The sequence below is a fragment of the Saccostrea echinata genome, unplaced genomic scaffold (genome assembly GCF_033153115.1).
Source record: "Saccostrea echinata isolate AGI-Se365-2 ecotype Australia unplaced genomic scaffold, CSIRO_AGI_Sech_v1 ptg000012l, whole genome shotgun sequence".
Lineage (NCBI taxonomy): Eukaryota > Metazoa > Mollusca > Bivalvia > Ostreida > Ostreidae > Saccostrea > Saccostrea echinata.
This window is the reverse complement of record NW_026889761.1, coordinates 8196773-8215980: the sequence shown is the minus strand read 5'-3', so window position 1 is coordinate 8215980 and position 19208 is coordinate 8196773. Positions and strand designations below refer to the sequence as shown.

At 32.4% G+C, this 19208-nt stretch overlaps 1 protein-coding gene across 1 annotated transcript in view; it reads left to right on the top strand.

The window, feature by feature from the left end:
* LOC133184957 (uncharacterized) overlaps window positions 1-19208 on the top strand; it is a 35737-nt gene that overhangs the window by 4600 nt on the left and 11929 nt on the right. The window contains exons 2-31 of the mRNA XM_061320022.1: window positions 2966-3036; window positions 4346-4510; window positions 7158-7301; window positions 7537-7650; window positions 7914-8282; window positions 8407-8548; window positions 8640-8853; window positions 9095-9256; window positions 9357-9708; window positions 9798-10095; window positions 10904-11030; window positions 11528-11752; window positions 11986-12195; window positions 12327-12604; window positions 12693-12843; window positions 13100-13312; window positions 13638-13791; window positions 13924-14174; window positions 14566-14763; window positions 14842-14977; window positions 15231-15268; window positions 15406-15547; window positions 15718-15944; window positions 16335-16505; window positions 17032-17218; window positions 17529-17768; window positions 17976-18190; window positions 18528-18633; window positions 18741-18857; window positions 18945-19080. Of these exons, the coding sequence (XP_061176006.1) occupies window positions 2966-3036; window positions 4346-4510; window positions 7158-7301; window positions 7537-7650; window positions 7914-8282; window positions 8407-8548; window positions 8640-8853; window positions 9095-9256; window positions 9357-9708; window positions 9798-10095; window positions 10904-11030; window positions 11528-11752; window positions 11986-12195; window positions 12327-12604; window positions 12693-12843; window positions 13100-13312; window positions 13638-13791; window positions 13924-14174; window positions 14566-14763; window positions 14842-14977; window positions 15231-15268; window positions 15406-15547; window positions 15718-15944; window positions 16335-16505; window positions 17032-17218; window positions 17529-17768; window positions 17976-18190; window positions 18528-18633; window positions 18741-18857; window positions 18945-19080 (5553 nt within the window). The remainder of the gene's footprint in view (window positions 1-2965; window positions 3037-4345; window positions 4511-7157; window positions 7302-7536; window positions 7651-7913; window positions 8283-8406; window positions 8549-8639; window positions 8854-9094; window positions 9257-9356; window positions 9709-9797; window positions 10096-10903; window positions 11031-11527; window positions 11753-11985; window positions 12196-12326; window positions 12605-12692; window positions 12844-13099; window positions 13313-13637; window positions 13792-13923; window positions 14175-14565; window positions 14764-14841; window positions 14978-15230; window positions 15269-15405; window positions 15548-15717; window positions 15945-16334; window positions 16506-17031; window positions 17219-17528; window positions 17769-17975; window positions 18191-18527; window positions 18634-18740; window positions 18858-18944; window positions 19081-19208) is intronic.

Here is a 19208-nt window from a genome sequence, read left to right as displayed (position 1 = left end):
ATACACAAAAAATTAAATGCAAAAATATTATTCCTACTTCTGTACATAAATGGAAATTAGAGTTTGGTCATTATGGTATAGAAATATGTATTAATGATGCTTTCATTTTTTTTGCTTTAAGACTACCAAGGACTCTTCAATCCAATAGTTACAATAAGAATTCTCCGTAGAATTCTACCTGTCTATTATTTAAAAAGAATCAATACTGTATCATCGATTGCTGTTCTTTCTGTAGACCTCAAGTTGAAACAATTCAACATATTTTCATATACTGTGAAAACATATCCCTTTTATGGAGTGGTCTAAGCATGCATATTTATCAAACAACTTCAGAAAGAATTGGTTTTAATGTAATTAATATTTTTTAGGTGAAGTTTCTTTGTCGAAAGTTAACAGAGTTGTAAATTTTCTGATCCTGTATACAAAACAATATTTTTTTTCAAGTTTGAAAAAAAGGCAGACTGCTAAGCTTGCTGGAATTTCTATTTCACTTATACAACAAATATAGGGTGGAAAATATATTGCAAGTCAGAAATGCAAAAGTTTAAGTATAATACCTAGCAAGTATGGAAAGATCTACTTGACAATATTGATAAGTTATTATCTGTTACAATATTTGAGGCTTTTCTTGATTTAGTGTATTTATATTGATGTATTTTCTCTCTCTCTCTTTCTGTTAAAATATATTAACAAGTAAGCTTCCACTTGCCAGAATGGATGATTATGAGTGAGAAAGTGCGAGCGAATGAGTAGAGGAAAACATTATGCACTTAATACTGTATGTTTATATTCAAATGACAATATACACTTAATACTGTATGTTTATATTCAAATGAAAAAAAATAATGAAAAAACAAAGAAAACATTATCCTACGTACATGTAAATACAAAGTATAATAAATGGTTCAAAGCAAGTAATATTTGCGAGTAAGAGAAAGATACAACATATAAAGAGAATTTCAATGTTTTCTTGTTGGAATTTATTTCACAATTAGTACAGGCTTTTTTTTTTATTTTTCGATATTTGAAAAAAGATATATATAAAACAATTATGTCCCACGAGTGAAATAAATTCCATATTCAACTATAATAATGTATTATTAAATTTTCTATTGATTAGTCTAAGATTTTCTTTGATTTTTGTCTTTTCGTAACACAGTGTCATAGGCTTTGAAGTCATAGTTGAGCAATTAAGACGCCATAGCTTAGTGATTGTGAGATTAAAAACATTGTAGACATAGATTTCAACAATATATTTATGCCCTCCATTTATCTTATGCCAGACAAATGCCTGCACAGTAAAGAATGAGTGGAAACCAGTTCCATCTTGGTCCCGCAGCTTCGTTAATTTTTTACGAAACTTTGACAGTTTTTTTTCTTTGTCAGGCCAATGAGTATTTTCTACAACACTCTTCGTAAAGGGAAGGCAAATTTTGCCGTACTTCTGATATTCTTTCAAACTGTGTCAAAATAATCACTTTGATATTCTTTCCCATTGTGACAAAATAGCATTTTTATTCAATAAATAAATTACAGTACTGCGCTGTTGAAAATTTAATAAACATTTGTATTATTTAATTTAATTAATCAATTTCAATTTTACGACAAAAAATGAATTTATACAATGTATAGTATATGTTAAAACACTTTAAATTGTCATGCCTCCTTCCTGCAGTACTTTCAGTACTTTGATTTACTGGGAGATACCTTACTGGCCACCATCGGCAATCACAAACTTCATATCTGGGGAAAAAACGGTGCACAGTGCACGTTGGGAAATTGGTTTTCGGACAAAAAGGTCATTTAAGGGTCTTGTCATGACACCAAGAGAATTGACAATTCCACGGTATTGGAAAAGGTGGCGTATTAGATTTACTAGCTCTGTTAGGTAAATGTTTAATTAACAAACGAGAATAACAAGTGGTGCGTTAGTAATTTTGTGCAGTGTATGTTTAAGACCCTCTTTTTGAAAAATTTAGGTATTTACATATGTATATTAGGTAAGTAAAATACGTTACCTATTTAACTTTAACTGTGTTTACAGAAAAAATACTTCCCCCTGGAAAGTTTTCAACGTAAAAAAAAACTTCCCTCTAGATGAATTACAAACTTAAGAAAATCTTTCCCTCTCGAACAATCATGTTTTATTAAATAACATACAAAATATCCTGTTCTTTGTTAGCCTAAGTCTGTTATTATTCCCAATGACGCAGGGATGTTGGAGAACACACTCTACATGTCTTGTTATAATTCTTTATACCCAATATAACCAATATTGTTTTCAACCAAAATTGTCACAAAACACCCTTGAGTAAACAACATTCACTTTTTCCTCTCAGATGGAAGGCCATACTATCCCATATATGGTATACGGAGAGTCCCAGTTGTTGCATAGGCAAAAGATTACATTTTAATTTGTTTAAAAAAAAGAACTAGGATTTTGTGACATTTTTCAGTTATATAATTATTTTTAAGAAGTTGAGAATGCCATCCTATCTTTTAAACGGATACATATATTCCTTATAATTAATACTGCTTTATATATAGTACATAGTTTAATTCTAGTCATGGAGATGAAATAAGGTTTCTTCTTCCTCCACCTCTTTGTTTTAGACATTTCTCAATTTAATAGTGATTTAAAAATATGTCGAGCAAATTATCAACCAATTGTTATGAAAAATGAATATTTTGTACTGTTCTATTGATTTTTGAGCTTGATCTCCGTTCGTTTTTTTTAAAAAAACATTTTCATCAATAGATATATTCCTCTTGGTCCTTATGATTGCCAAAAGTGTTGATTTAATTATGCCCTCAAGATATTGAAAATGCCTGTAAAATGGTTTCGTATTTTTACCATAGCAGGCAAAATGTAACACAAATGGATAATTTGATATTTTATAATTTTACCTTGATATTTATGTGATTTTAATGATTTTACACTGGTAATTTCTTGCTTTTATTTCAGCTCTCGAACAGCAACTAGATACAAGTGTGCCAGCGGATGGACCACATCTAATAACCAAAGATGTTCTTATGGTAATGTAGTCTTTGTTTTGAAATATCATAAGTACAAAAGTAAAATTCTCAAAACTGGGAAGGAATTACTACCCGATTCTGCTTTTAGAAAGTCATTTTCTTCCATTTTTGCTTAATATAATCCTGTTTCAAAAATAAAATATCTTAAGCGGCCAGGCCATTTGATTGACGACAATATTCTTTTGGAATATAATAATAAAACAATCTTAAGAAAAAGCTCAATGTTGTACTATATAATATTATATTATTGTAAATTATTTAAATCTGGTGTGATTTTGTGGAATTACATTAACAGTATATTATTATATTGTATGATATATAAGATATTAATTCGGTTTTTTTACATTACATCGTTTTTAATATATCAGTTCTTTATTTGACTGAGATCCAATATTGTAGAAATCGTCCTAAGTTTCATGTATGTTCACCTGCACGTGATATTTTTTCTATATTTGTCTAAAAATAGATCTTCCAGATCGATACAATAGGATATGAAAATTTATTTCACCTGCGCCCGACCCTCCAAGTGAACATACTAGTAGCATGATTCCATATCAAAAAAAAAGGACAAGAAATTCCAAAACAATACAAATGGTTAAAACTATTTTTATCTCGAATCTCTCAATCTCTTCGGCTAGGACTTCAACAAATGTAAACAAACTTTGCTTAAAACTGAACACGATACCGAAAAGGAATTTGTCCGCCATATTCGATTGTTCGCTCACTTAGTCACTGTTCAGTGTAATCAGTCGTTATCGGTGTAGAATATGCTACACAGCGACAAGAAATAACTATGTACTTCTTCCAATGCAGGAGAGTAAGATACCAAAGAAACTTACAACAGTTGCACAGGTCAGTGCAGTATACAAACAAACACAAATACACGTAACTGCAATAAAATGTAAACAAAGGTATTGTAAGATAACCAGCAGGAACTCCTGCCGATACCCGTGACAATAAACAGTCGGGTGTAACGAATGCGAAGGGTATACCCCGGTGTTGATATCGTAGATAGTACAGACTGTATTATCGAAAATGGCGTATGCCTACTTATGAGTCATGTTCAGCTTTAACATTGCTTGCCGAGTTTGTATTATTAAGTCACATAATAAAACAAGTATTAGTGTGTTTTTTAGTAAACATGTTAATGAAGCTACCCTTCAAGTATAACATTTAACTCGCACTTCGTGCTCGGTGAATATTGTACTAGTACTCCTCTGTTGTCTAAATCACTGTATTGGTCTCATGCACAGCAATAATTGTGTAATATTATATTATATTATATTATATTATTATAATATATATACAGCAATATGTGATGGAAAGACTACACTGACTGGGGCCTGTAATCAAGCGCAGATGATTCCCACGAAAATTGGATTACAAAGGATAGAATCAGGGGGGCAATGTAATTCTCCAAATAACTGTATCAATTGCAATGAGTACTATTACAACGATGGGCCAAGATGTTCAGGTAAATGTATTTAATATTGAATAGATAATTACGCCATTCTTTGATCCTAGACAGTTTTAACTAGGTGCTGTCATAAGACAGTAATACTCGCACTAAGGTATTTGTCTCTAAATGCAGTCTCCTTCATATTTGGGTAACCAGGGAAGAAGCTACAATAATTCTATAATTCATTTAAAATATATACATGTATTTGTCAAATCGGGCATAAAATGCTCAGGTGAACATGTTGCCCATGAGCCCCTAATATGTAAGTATTTGTTATACTAAATTCATTACCAGTTTGAAATTACAGAATTTAATGGTGTTAATTCTGTTCAAAAGAGAATTTTTTAAAGACGATTTTTGTTTTTTAAAAAAAGGGGTGAGTGTAAATGTTTGGCCCATAACTGGAACTTGTCGAATTTATTGTCAAAACAACAAGTATTATTATTTTAGTGCATAGTATTTTTGCTAAAATTATATAAAAAAAAATTAGATACCAAAATGACAACTTCTCGAATTGTTCGAACCGCAAATGGAGTTGAACTTGTGTCACCCTACCAGTACTAGTTTTACCGTTATCATTATCGGATTGCATCATTATGTCAGTAAAAATTCAGAGAGAGTTTTAAATGGAATATATATTATTTTATGAAGTTAACAGTACCAATAACAGCCAGTAAGTAAATTATAACTATGGGGTACCATTAAAAGTTTAGGTATAGGACAGGGAAAAAATTTCTTGAAATGCAAACGGTTAGGGGCCTATAGTTTGAAAAGGGTCAAAGATTATTGGATGTCACATGCAAGTTATACATTGAAGCAAGTCACGGGGGGGTGGGGGGGGGGGGCATTCCCACTCCCTAGAACTGGAAACAGTTGAAAAAATTGAAAGCCCCAAAGCCATCTTTGTATTATGACACATTGAATGGTATTGAAAGTACAAATGCCATATATCTCAAAAATGGTTGAAAACTTTTCCCCTTAACATACATAATCTTGTTCCTTGTGTCATTCTGCATTTAATGGTAGAAAGGATATGACCTCATGGAGTTCATACCAACTCCATTGAACTAGAAATGATCAAAATATGACCTGGTCAAAAGTATATCAAAGATAATCTGCTTGACATCTTTCATTCATGACACTCTACGTTCAACATACCCTGCTAGAATTAGAAAAGAAAATCATTCAGAGACCCGCCATTAAACTTTGTGTACACTTATGTATATATTTTTACAATTTTTTATGTCAAAACAAAGCACTGGTGTATACAATGTACATAAACAACCTGGAGGCCGGGAAGGGGGAAAAGGGAACAGTTGCCTGCATGGACATAAATGTTGAAAGCTCCTAAAATTTGAATATTAATCCCTTTTTTTCACTTGTCATCATTATTCACTCCACTTACAACACACATGTTTATTTGTCGATAGATCAAATCCTTTTGCTCATATCACTAGCCCTTCCTTGAATTAGGAATGATGATATAATCATTTTAAGAATGCTTAAGAGTTAAAAACAGGTCTTGCAGAATCCCTTCAAATTAATTGATTAAGCTCTGTTACAGTAGCTGAATTAGCTATACGGGTATAGCTTTATTTTGTTATTCAAAACACCTTGATTTAGCTATATAATCATACCTTTTTCTAAATGTTCAGTTTTTTCAACATGGATAAAAGTCAGACTATGTTGACAAGGTATACATTTTCAGCTTTGAACTGTTTTGAAACTTATGCATGACAAATTGTTTTTTTTCAAATATTGTGTCCCCTTCCGAGTATTTGCGATCACAAGTTTTTAGATTTGCATGGGGCTACATGCGATCTCTCTCGCCTTCTCCTTCTGTCTTTCTGACACCTACGTGGGCCAAAAATTAAAATGGAATGATAAGACAAGTTGTTTTAAATTGATAAGCTTTTTTAGGATTTTACATTGTGTAAATTCATACCGCAGCTAGAATGATATATAAAAAAATATATAAATGAAATATAAAAAATAAGTTACTCACAATCTTTTCTTTAATCTACATCTAATTGCAAAAGGACACAGCCAGAAGTCTTTATTATGATTTGTTACAAATTCCACATGGAACTTCTTTTGCTCAAGAACATGCAAGTTCCTGACTTAAATCCTTTAGAAAATATATGACTGTTCTTTTTGTTTTGTTGTTATGTTTGAAAACTACTCACTGTGGACCCTCAACTGACTTGTTGCAGACAGGTAAACATACCCCTTAGGGTATAATTATCATACACAGGGGCTGTACAAAATTGAACCAGTCAGGATTAATTCATCATTATGTTAATTAAAATAACAAGAAACACATTAGAAAAAAATATACTGGTAAATCACCGATGATTTAAAATCCCCATCACTTTGGAAACCGTGTTTAATAAACACTAATGATTTACAAACATCAGTTTGATTCTCTGATCGAGATAAACTGTACATTTATGTGTTTCTTAGATAAACAAGTAAACAAGGATCATTCATTATTTGTTTTCTGAACAAAAACAAAAACAAAAACAAAAAACAAAACAAAAATTAATAACAAAAAACCCCGCATATCTTTACTATTAATATTATCAACATATGAATAAATAGGGATTTAATCCCCTCAAATTTGTTTGAAATATAACTGTTTTAGTTTTCTTTCCATTTTCAGCTTGTCCATCTATACAAAACTGCGCTGAGATGCACTGTCAAGAAACTGCTGCCTCAACGATATGTGCTAACTGTGAAGGAGAAGTAATGGATCACCCATATTATAGAGCTTACGTCAAAAGTGATGATCAAAAGCAGTGCCAGCGTATGTGAGATGTTTAATTTAATATTGAAATATTGATCCTTAGACGATTAATTATTTAATTCATCTAAGTTAAGAAACATTTTTAAGTACAAAGCATCTTTTGGATGAAGATTCTGAAAAGACCACCCATTTAGCCATCATGTGATTACATTTATTTAATTAAAAACAGGAAAGAGAAAAATAGCACAATGATTTTTTTCATTTAATGAATTCAAAACATATACTCTGCTGTCAGAGGCTTGTTCTTGGCGGCCAGACAGTACAAGATGTTTCCCAGGTCATTGTGATAGAGAACTCGCAGATAGATGCAACTGCACTAAAGGCTTTACTGGAAGACATTGTGAACAAAGTAATTAGTACATTATGTGCAATAAACAAATTAAAACCACTAGCTATTAGGATACATCAAATGTAATGGAAAATAAACAATTTTGAAGAAGATCTACAGCAATTTTCTTTAAATTTTTATTTCGTTCCAAATATTTTTCAATAAAATTGTTTGATAAATCGATTATATGTTCATTTCATATTAAATGACAAGAATGTTTTGATTATTCTTAGAACTACTTATGTCAATATTTTTTGTTCATTTATTTGATTTCATTTTTACAGTGACAGAATATGCAGATATTCTTGAAAACCTCTTTAAGCTAAAACACAATCACCACGTGTTGACCAATCCCTCACACTCAGTAAACCCTGGACCCCATCCTGTGGTTTGGTCCAACTACAAAGACTGGACTCTTGTAGAGACAGTATGGAACGCCAAATATGTAATAAAAGAGAGACTGCATATAGATGAAAATCATTATATTCGGCAGTTTGTTTATGGCATCATAGATGCGTCTACTATTCTAAATTATACATATACTATTTTGGATCCCGTGAATACCACAACAGATTCAATGGATACAATGGACCAATTTAATTCATCAGCGGAATTATATTCTACAGCAGAAACAGTCTTCAATATTACTTACAGTAATACTGACATAATATAGAGAGCACAAATTTATCTTTCACTTTTTCTTCTTTTTTTTAAAAGAAATGCACATCAATAACTTTGCATTTTAAAGCAAAATTATCTATCTTTCTATTGTTGTAGCTCAAAGAACGTCTCAGATAAGTGGTGTGTACAAATGCCCCGAAGCATCACATGCAAAACCAGCAACGTCTTCATTTCAATGCAAAAGAAATTTTTCTCTGGAATCTGCATCGAAACCTTTCAACTTCAGCACTGGTGATACGTAAGAACTACAGTCTAAAGTATTGTACGTGTAATTTAACAAAAAGAAATCATCATTTTACTTATAATATATACATGTATTTCATTTCTAGAATGACATTCACTATACAGGCTACAATAGGAGGGCATCTTGTTATGGAAAATCGAGAACAAAATAGCAATGAAACCCATTATCTGGAGGGAACCACCAAAACTTTACAATATGTTTTTCGTTGGGACTTTGTTCCCCCTTACCATTGTTTAGAAAATATGACAATAAATGGTGACTGTAGAGATCCTCTTGTTGTACCCGACCTGACAGAAAATGTAAGACCTACTTTTAAAGAAATGTGTGTCATAAGTCGGTAGATTATTTTTTAATGCTTAATTATTTGAATTCAAATTATATACTAGTTTCTAAAAAATAAATCTTTGTACAAATATTCATTTTTTTGAAAAAAAAACATTTCCTATTTTAGCGAGAGAAAAATTTACAGCTAATTTATTGAAGTACATTTGTTGTTGGCTATAAGTAAATAAATAATGTTTATTTGGAAAAAAAACTTAGCCCATAATCACAATAACATGGAACGGCTGGTATGACGACCTCTCAGGAATTAAGGAATATCAGTATGAAATACAGACCATATCCAATAGAAATAATGTATTGCAAGAGGATGGACCTCTAGTTAACAACGGAACTGGAATCATTAATCTTAATGAATCATTTGTAAGATTTTTAATCCTAATTGCGTGAAATTGGGAAGTACCACTCGTGTGATTTACCTGTCTCTAGTACTTTAAATAAGTATCAAACTTTTCTATTCCAGAAAACATTAAGATTGCCAGGATCTGCAGGACTCTTCTCTATCCACTTGACAGCTTATGACAACGCTGGAAATTATAAAACAGCAAGGTGTTTTGTTCTGTACGATAATGACTCTCATGTCTCATACTACCCACTCCATGTAACACGTGTCAAAAGCGCATCTGAGAAAACGAACTACACGTGGGTGGTTGATGACACAAAGATTGTAAATGTACAATGGACCAAAAGATTTCGGAATATTCTACATGACCATAACAAATGGCTTGATGAAATTTCGCCGAGTTATGGAATTACGAAGAGTTACGATGATTACTCTGGACAGCGATCCGTTACTAAAATCAACAATATTAACGGTTCGTTAAAGTCGAAATTTTGTAGTTCACTAAATACTGAGTACAAAATTTGATCACTATTCTGTTTCTTGTCTTTTTGTATTTTACAGGATGTGTGGATTTTAAGACAGAATACTCTGTTTATGATGGAGAAAGCTTAAAAGATTCAAGACCGTTATCTTCAGTGAATGACATATCCACTGAGTCTGAGTTACTAACAATGAACTGGTCTGATGGCAACAAGGCAGTCATTACAGTTGTTGCTGTAGACATTTTTAACAAAACCTTAAATGACACTGTCACAGTTTACCGTGATGCCTCGCCCCCGGTTATAGAGAACCTGTGGTTAACACGAGGGGACGTGTTAAACGTCAGCGTACACAGACTGGAGGATTTCAGGAACATGACGTAAATATAAATTGTTATATTTACAAAATATATTAGGTAGAGCGCTCGCTCCGTGATCGGAAGGTCGTGAGTTCGAATCTCTGCCGCGACTGACCTAAATCGATAGAAAAATAGGTAGCAACTCTTCCTTCGCCATGCGCTCGGCACTTTGAAGTGAAAGTTGCGAGTCCTTCGGATGATACCTTAAAAACCGAGGCCCCGTGTCACGGCAGGCGTTGGCACGATAAAGATCCCTCACTGCTCAATGGCCCTGAGTGCCGAGTAAAGGTCAAAATTTGAAGCCTGAAGCCTTTCGCCAGTAAATGGTAACGTCTCTATATGAGTGAATGGGACGTAAAAACAACATACATGTACAACAACAACAACAAAATATGTTCAATTGCTATTTTTCTGCCGTTTCTTTAAACATCGTAAAAGTAATACCCATGAACAAAGAAGTAAAACAAGATACACTAATTAGAATGTGTTATACAATCAACTTCGCCACTTTTCTTGGAATCATGTCCCGGTATCATGCAACAGTTGTAGACTTAAGTCTAAATTTCAATCATCTTTAAATTGGTTATTACTTGTGAACAAGAAGTCTTAATTGCACAAAACAGCATTTCATAGTACAATGTCGAACGGCATTTTTAATTTGGACTGTTTGACTTCTAAATTTATTAATGAAAGATACGGATTTAACATAAGCTTATGTTTCATGATACTTGGTGATTTTTTTTTTTTTATCCTGGGTCCTGGATAATTTGATAAATATATGCTTTTGAGTCTGTGTTCCATTTGTAATTGATTAATCTATATGTTTCAGAATTGAATGGTTGGCGTATGATTATCACAGTGGCATGGAAAGCATCTACTGGAGATTGTATGATAATTTTACAGGAAAAATTATTCTTCATGGCCACGAAGATTTGTTTGCCCAAGGACCGTCTCAAGTATGTACCCGTAGTGCGAAGAAAAAGTTTTCATCTAACATGTGTTGTGAAATAATTCTAAAACTTACAGTAATAAGTATATTTTCAAAAGGTCGCAATCTTTTCTTATGAATTTGTTGAAATTCAAGTTTCTTTATCAGGTGTAAGCCTAGTCCAAAGAAAGATGTACTTTTTTTTTTTTTTTTTTTTTAAATCAGTTGTTGCCGGTGAACGCAAAAAATGTGTACCATTGCTCCAAAGAGAAAGCATGAAATAAATAAATCATTATATGTAATCTCTTTGCTCCCGTTTAGATCTTACTTTCAAGTTAGCCATCCTTCAACCTAACATCTACAAATATAATCAAAGGTTTCTATACAATACTTTTATTAATACTTTCTATGCCAAAAATGCATTACGTGTATTTGTTTGGCTCTGTATGCATCGAAATGCATTGTATAGATCCAGCATAAGCATTTCAACTTAAAAGTGTAATATTTTGAGCTCGTTTCCAACAGGACTTTGCAGAATGCGTTCAAACATATAGAAATTATAGTAGAGGACCCAAATGTTACCAAACAAATTATTGGGGAGCTTATCATCGCCATTTTCAAGTAAAACTCGAAGTAAAGAGAGATGGTGGACTCATTCCTGGCAAAGAGATTGTAGCACATGATTCTGATTATTTCCTGGAGGTTAATGCAACAAACAAAGCTTTGTTATCTACAGTCCTAACGAAGAAGGTATACATGAATAGGGACGCAAATGTAATTTAATGATAGAAATAAGTCGTTCAGTGAAAAATTTTAAAATTGTTTTTCATTTCTATATATATTTATAAAGGAAAATATTTGGAAGATGTTTTAAAATTGTTAAATGCTAATATCAAAAAGTTAAGATGTGAAGGGTTTAGCTTAAAATATCAATTAAAAATGAGTACAATTAAAAATTGACACTAAAGTTCAATATTCATCAGATAACAATCGATGTTTCACCTCCACACACCGGAAATGTACAAGACGGAATTATAGGAACTAGTGAGGTGGACTTCCAACAAAGTAAAACACTGAACGCTCACTGGGACGGCTTCTTTGACAAAGAAAGTGGTGTCCTGTTTTATGTCTATGGCTTTGACACGGAACCAATACCTGCAGATGCTTTTCAGTTGGATTCCAGTAACCCTCTTGTAAGTTTTGTATTGATACTTATAAAGTTTAAACAGTGCTCCTTAAATATATTATGCATAAACATATTCTAATGTAAAAGAAATAAACTTATTACTTTTGTGACTGGATTTAAGAATGCTTGTATTTACAGTTAAAAGAAACATATGCAACGTATGCAACTCACACAGTCGCCACTGAGGGGAAGTATTACGTTTGTGTTGTCGCGTACAATAGAGCTCTAGAGCCTTCTAAACCGGTCTGTTCTGACGGTGTTACAGTGACTACTGAGGTACCTGTGGTGTCAGAGGTGGACATTAGTAGTGCTCACGTCAGGGAAAGTATAGTAACAGACATAGGAAGAACAACATATTGGTTGGTCAATAGAAACCGACACAGAATATTAATTGCTAATCCAACAAAAGATTGCATGTAAGTATTTTATGTTAGATTTGGTAGGAACTTATTTTGGAAAATATATTTGAAATAAATTGTAACTTTAAAATATTTTGATAACCAGGAGCAAGGCCGTACCATTATCTGACGTGGACATCTTCCCCGTTAAATACCACAAAAATGGTTCATATATTAAAGTGAATGGATCAGTGTTTTGTTCAAATACTTCAAAAACGTCCGGCATATCGAGCCCTGTATTGTCTAAGTCATCACATGTATGTATTCAAAAGCACAGAAATATAGCCTTTTATAATGTAACTACTGAAAGGTTGCATTTAAGTCATATACGTTTAGCTTACTGGCACTTGGCCCAGTATTAAATACAATTCTATTACAATTCTAATACAGTATTAAATGAAAATTCTATATAAATGAGGTTATAAAACCATGATCCTATAAACAATATTATATATATACCTTAAATCATAAAACTCTGTTCCTGTAAGCTAACACCATTTCGTTGCTATGTAGATCATTCTGACCTGGTCCGCCAATGAAACAGACATCCATGATTACGAAGTTGGCTTATCCTCAGTGGCAGGAAGCAGAGCTCCAGATATACTATTCTTCAGATCTACAAAGCAGCACCGACATATTCACCTGATGCACACTGATTTACCAGAGGGGGAACCTTTTTATTTCATTATAAAAACCATCAGCAGGTCCAATATTGAAGGCATACAGGTAAACATCATTCTATATTTTATGATCATTTTGACAGAACAATGTACAGAGGTCTATAGCGAAATCTGAGCTTTTCTGATCGTAAAGTATCTTAATTTTTTTGCCTTTCTTCAAAGGTAGATAAATATGAAATAATGATACCAGGCCAAAATCATTATAAAATCTCTGGAACTCTTTAGTCAGAAAAGACAAAACATGAATGAAAGGTTTATAAATATATTTATAAATATAGTTTATTTTCAAATTGTTCAAATCATGGCCTAATCCGCTGAACATGAGTATACATCAGCTGAAATTTATTGTTTTATATAACATTTTTTATCAGTCCATAGGGCCTTGTTTTGTTGATATAACGCCGCCAGTGTTCTCTCCACCAATACAAATTAATTATCACAATGGACATCTAATAGCCTTTTGGAATTCAAGCAGTTTTACAGATGCAGAGGATCCTTTTCTTCCTACTCTTCACTGCGCTGTCGGTGAGTTACCATTAATATAAGTACTCGCAATCCACAATCTTTTAAATTTTTTCCTGAAAATTTAGATGATATTCTTGAAGGAAAAAGTATTCGGAATAAGCGTTGAGAAATCAATTTAAATACACCGTGCAGGTCATACACCCAGGGGCACACAGATTCAGAATTATTCACCACTAAAGCCAGGTGGTAGCTGTACTCTAACAGAACCACCAACATGTACTGCTATTCTTATAAATGACGCAGAGTGGGCACTGCATGGTAACCACACATACTACATCACAATAAAAGCAGAAAACACCGCTGGTCTCCCTGCGTTCGGTGTTTCAGAACCTTATATCCATAATGTGCAGCCTCCATCAACTGGAATTGTCATGGATATTGAGGTATATTTTATATGACAACATAACTTCAGTATCTGCAGAAGGGATAATTGTTGTTTGTAAAAAGTATCTGGATTTGTACATTAGTTTGCTTTCAAGTAAAAAACAAAATTTTCGTAATGATAATATGCTCAAGGCCTATTAGGTGACATTAAATGTTGTATACAGTCAATTACAACTTATCTTATTCAAATGAGAGCGAGAAATATCAAATGCATTTGTTTTCACTTTAGAATGACACGGAATCTCGTTTAATCGTAAGTATCTAATTGTCTTTTTTATTTTTGACATTAATACATAGCATTTATTATATCTGCCTAAATCAGAACGCATTACAGATTGCTGTTGATAATAAGTACAGTTATGTGCTTAAAATTTTTTATATAACAAATAGGAAATAGAGGATATTGATTACACGTCTTCCAAAAATAGCCTTTCTGCGAGATGGACAGGATTTTCTCATGCATACCTTGATGTAACCTACAGCTTTCGAGTTGGAACATCACCCGGTGCTGCAAACGTTGTTCCACAAAAAGATATTGGAAAGAATAATTCCCATACCGAGAATGGACTTTCTTTGGTATTTTTCAAGGTAGAGATTATTTTTTGCCATCTTAAGTTCCCGTCCACCTATTATTATTTTTCCTCTTAATAAATGTATATTCTTCAGACATACTACGTTACCATTACTGCTGTGACGTCAGCTGGAAGCGTTGAGGTGACCTCAGATGGAATAACAGTCGTGCAAGAGAACGCCTCTTTGTCTGGTATATCTGTCTTTGATGGAGAACCATGTAATATGTCAGGTACATTTAATCTGTGACGCATACATTTTACATCACAGACACTCAATGTCATAGGTTTAGATTATCACAATTGAGAATTCTAAATTTAAAGGATTTAAACGAGTTAATATATAATTTATCTTTTAACAAAAATTCTCGAGTGTTGCATGTCTCTGCCATTTGTGTATTGTAATGAAACTAATTACAGATTTTCTACAGAAAATACATGTGCGATGCATTCTATGAAACAAAAGTATTTGTTTAAAAATTTCAGGACGAAGCACTACTCAAAGTGTACTTCATCACGACTGGGTACGTTCTTTGCCTTGTAGAAAATAATTGGTTTGATTCTTCTTTAGATTGAAAAATATCGCAGTAATTAGCTATTAAAATACTCATAATGTGATATTTGGTGTATATTCTTATTGTTTGTTGTTGCCTTTGAACAGGATATAAGCGTAAATTGCACGAACGAAACAGACTTTCAGTCATCTACTGACACTTTGCATGCTTACTGGACAATTTCAGAAGAAACTTTATTCTTCGCACCAGATATGTACTATTCCATCGAACGAAAATCCCCGTATGGTGGTAAATGATTTGTAAAGTTTGACATAATTCAAACGATAAACAACGTTGACAACAAACTGAGTAATAAAAAGAAGTGTACACATATGCTTTTAAGTTTACATAATCACTTCGTGGTATGAAACGAATGCATTGTTAATGAAAGCTATCTAACGCAACAGACTAATTTTTAGATGATTGGAGTGTCTTTCAAGACTACACATACAACCATGCTCATCAGGAAGCCCATGTTACTGGACTCTGGTTAGAACCTGGGAAAATGTATCGCTTTGTATTAAAACTCTGTGCTGGGAAGATATGCTACTTGCCGACACATAGCAACGGCATCTTTATTCTTGCTAATCCACCCGAACCTAGTAAGATAAAAGTTGTGCACGAAAATTCCTCTTCAACTGAAAAGGTGAATCTTTATCCTTCCAAATCGTTTAAGATTTTATTTTATACAAATATACAATTTTGCAACGATCAAAACTTCTATTTCGAAAATAATGTTTTATTACATTCATCTTTTTCTTGAGTATTTCTGATTTTCATAATTTTTTTTCTTCGGCACATACAGAATAAATACTATTGGTGCGCTTTAAAAAAAAGGTTATGTTTCACAGCATCAATATAAAAAGCAATGGTGTGATTTAATAACCCTGATGTATATAACAGTGAATAATGTTACTTTTTTATAATAACATTTCTATTATTCCCTTCCAAATTCATATTCGATATTAGTCCTATATGATCTTTCTCATGTATGACTTTTTAAATTCTTTTTATCTAATATTCACTTTCATTTAAGCTAAACGTTACCATGGACATGTTTAGGGATCCGGATATACAAATACTAACTGAAAAGTACGACGTTATAAATAGATATGAATGGGCCATAACGGACCAATCGGATGTAGGGAGACTGCACACCACGTGGCATGAACTAACAGATTTTGAAGTCATACCGGGGAAGTACAAAGTACCTTCTCCTCCAAAGTCTTCAAATGCATAAAAAAGAATATCATAATAGAAACCTATAGTTTTAAGTATTTTAACATTTTTCAATTTTAGATTTTCTTTAAATATTGAAACTTGCATGAAATATTGAATTACAAGTATTAATATAGGAAAATTTGAAAGAAATTATTACAAATCTGCATATATATATATATATATATATATATATATATATATATATATAGATATAGATATATAGATATATATATATATATATATATATATATATATATATATATATATATATATATATATATATATATATATATATATATATATATACAGTAGTAATTATTATTTTCAAATGATGCATCTATATTCCTGGAAATAAAATAACAAAAACAAATAACCTTATCGACAAACAAAGTCAGAATTTGTAAGTCAGTGTAGTTTTTATAAAGTAACAAAAACAAAATAACCCTATCAACAAACAAAGTTAGAATTTGTAAGTCAGTGTAGTTCTTATTTAAATTTAACGATTTTTATAGATTGAATTTACAATAACATTGTCCGGGAATTTGGATTTTTCAAAATGTCGTCGATTAACAGTGAGGGGGTATAACAAGGCGGGGCTATCCTCTACAGTCTCCGGTGATATCAAGGACTGCAGTGATCCCCTGCTGATCACACCTAACATTGTCATTGATGCTGTGGGACCACGTGATCCGAGCAGAGGTTTTTGTCTTTAATTTTGATTAGTGTAGATAATTACTAGCGAACTAATGTTTTAGAACAGTTGGTTTGGTTTTTTGTTTACATTTGGATTGCAAAATGAGTATGCTTCATTCAAGCAACGTTAACTTTATAATTTAAACAAATTACTTAAGAATTTAAATGAAATACTCCACCGGGGATTGTTTGTACCATCAAAGTCAAAAGCATTCTAGTTATATTATAAGACACCACTGCATTAAGACATTGCAGTTTAAAATTGATGTCTACAATGGTGTAGACTAAAGTAATGCAAACACTGGTTTTTTTTCAGATGGATATGGAGAACCAATTTTATTGCAAACAAATGCTACATGGCCATATCCTGACATGGACTATACACCTAACAAGAACTACATATCAGCTGTATGGCCTAGTCTTCGATATATTGCATACACTGTGGCTGTTATTAAGGTCCAAAATATAAATGTCACAACTTACTACAAACCCCCGACTTCTCTGTCACTTGCTGATCCCTGTAGTCATCCGGATTCTATCAGCTGTGCTGACACCGGTAAGATTTAAGCATCCATTAGAATACTGAACACTTTACAAAATTTCCTCTTATGGCTAAGTATGCTTTTGACAACCCTCGAACATAATACATTTAAACAACACTATATTATTATCGAACTAATCGCCATCAATACTTGAGAAACAATAAAATTTTCTTTATGGTTTAGTACTTCATAACCACATATCTATAACATTTCTATATTAGATCGCGAATTCATCAATGTAAAGTTTAGAGAAGGTGAACTTGAGCATGGCCAACGTTATATAGTATGTATTCATACGGACCATACTGAAGTACACCACGAACAATCTAGTCGAGTTCTACCAGAAATAAATGCATGCAGTGACGGAGTCGTAGTTGATCTCACTCCTCCATCAGTGGGTAATATTTGGATTGGAAGACGAGGACAAAAATACCAGGTTTCATTAAAATTGCCTTTAGATATTTAAAATCATAAAAAAGATCATTAGTTGTTTAGTGTTTCTGAATAGATTTGTTACTCAAGTTTGAAGTAAAAGAGTATTCCTGGAAATCAGATATTAAAGATTGACATGCAGATATGGTATAAAATTTCAAAATTCGCTGTTTCTATTACAAAGACATCTGAATAACAATCTTGTTTTAAATTATTTTATCAAAATTTTAGTCAAAGGATTCTAAGATATTGAACATTTTTAAAATAATTGTTGGTATACCATATCAATTATGTTCGTGACTGATATCTGGCATCTTTTTAATTGGATCTTGATATTTCAGACATCTACAACAGACATATATGTAACATGGGATTCATTTAAGGATGTTGAAGAATTTCAGACTACCTCCCATGCTACTGGAGTGAAGAACTACGAACTAGGAATTGGTGAATTTGATTTTTTCTCTATGGAAAAAAATGAAAGTTAAAAGTCATTTGAAAAAATTTGTCGTATTTGTTTGTAATTTCTGTGTTTTTTTTTTCTATTTCTTTAGGCACCTCTTTTGGTGGGAATGACATTGCTGCATTCACAGATGTTGGAGTTGTCAATCATAAATCCATACATGGTCTTACCTTACAAAGTGGTCACAAGTACTATGCCACAATCACAGGTGAAAGCAGTAAATCATTAATGAATTAAGATAGGATTTTTTTTTCAATTTTTTTTATGCGAAATAACTTTCGCTCTAAAATTTCAGCAACTGATTTTGTCAATAGAACAACTACTCTAACATCGTCTCCAATCATTATTGATACCAGTCCTCCCTTAAAATCTAACAATCCTATCACTTTAACTGGACGCCATATCACATCTGTCTCGGAAATCGAAGCATGGTAAAGGCATAACTATATATTTAAATTATCTTCTAACAGGTATAAAAACTAAATATTTCTTAAAGTCTTCCTTTGTAATCTTGCCTTTGAAGCTGAATTATTCTCATTTAAGCATTCTAGAAATATAA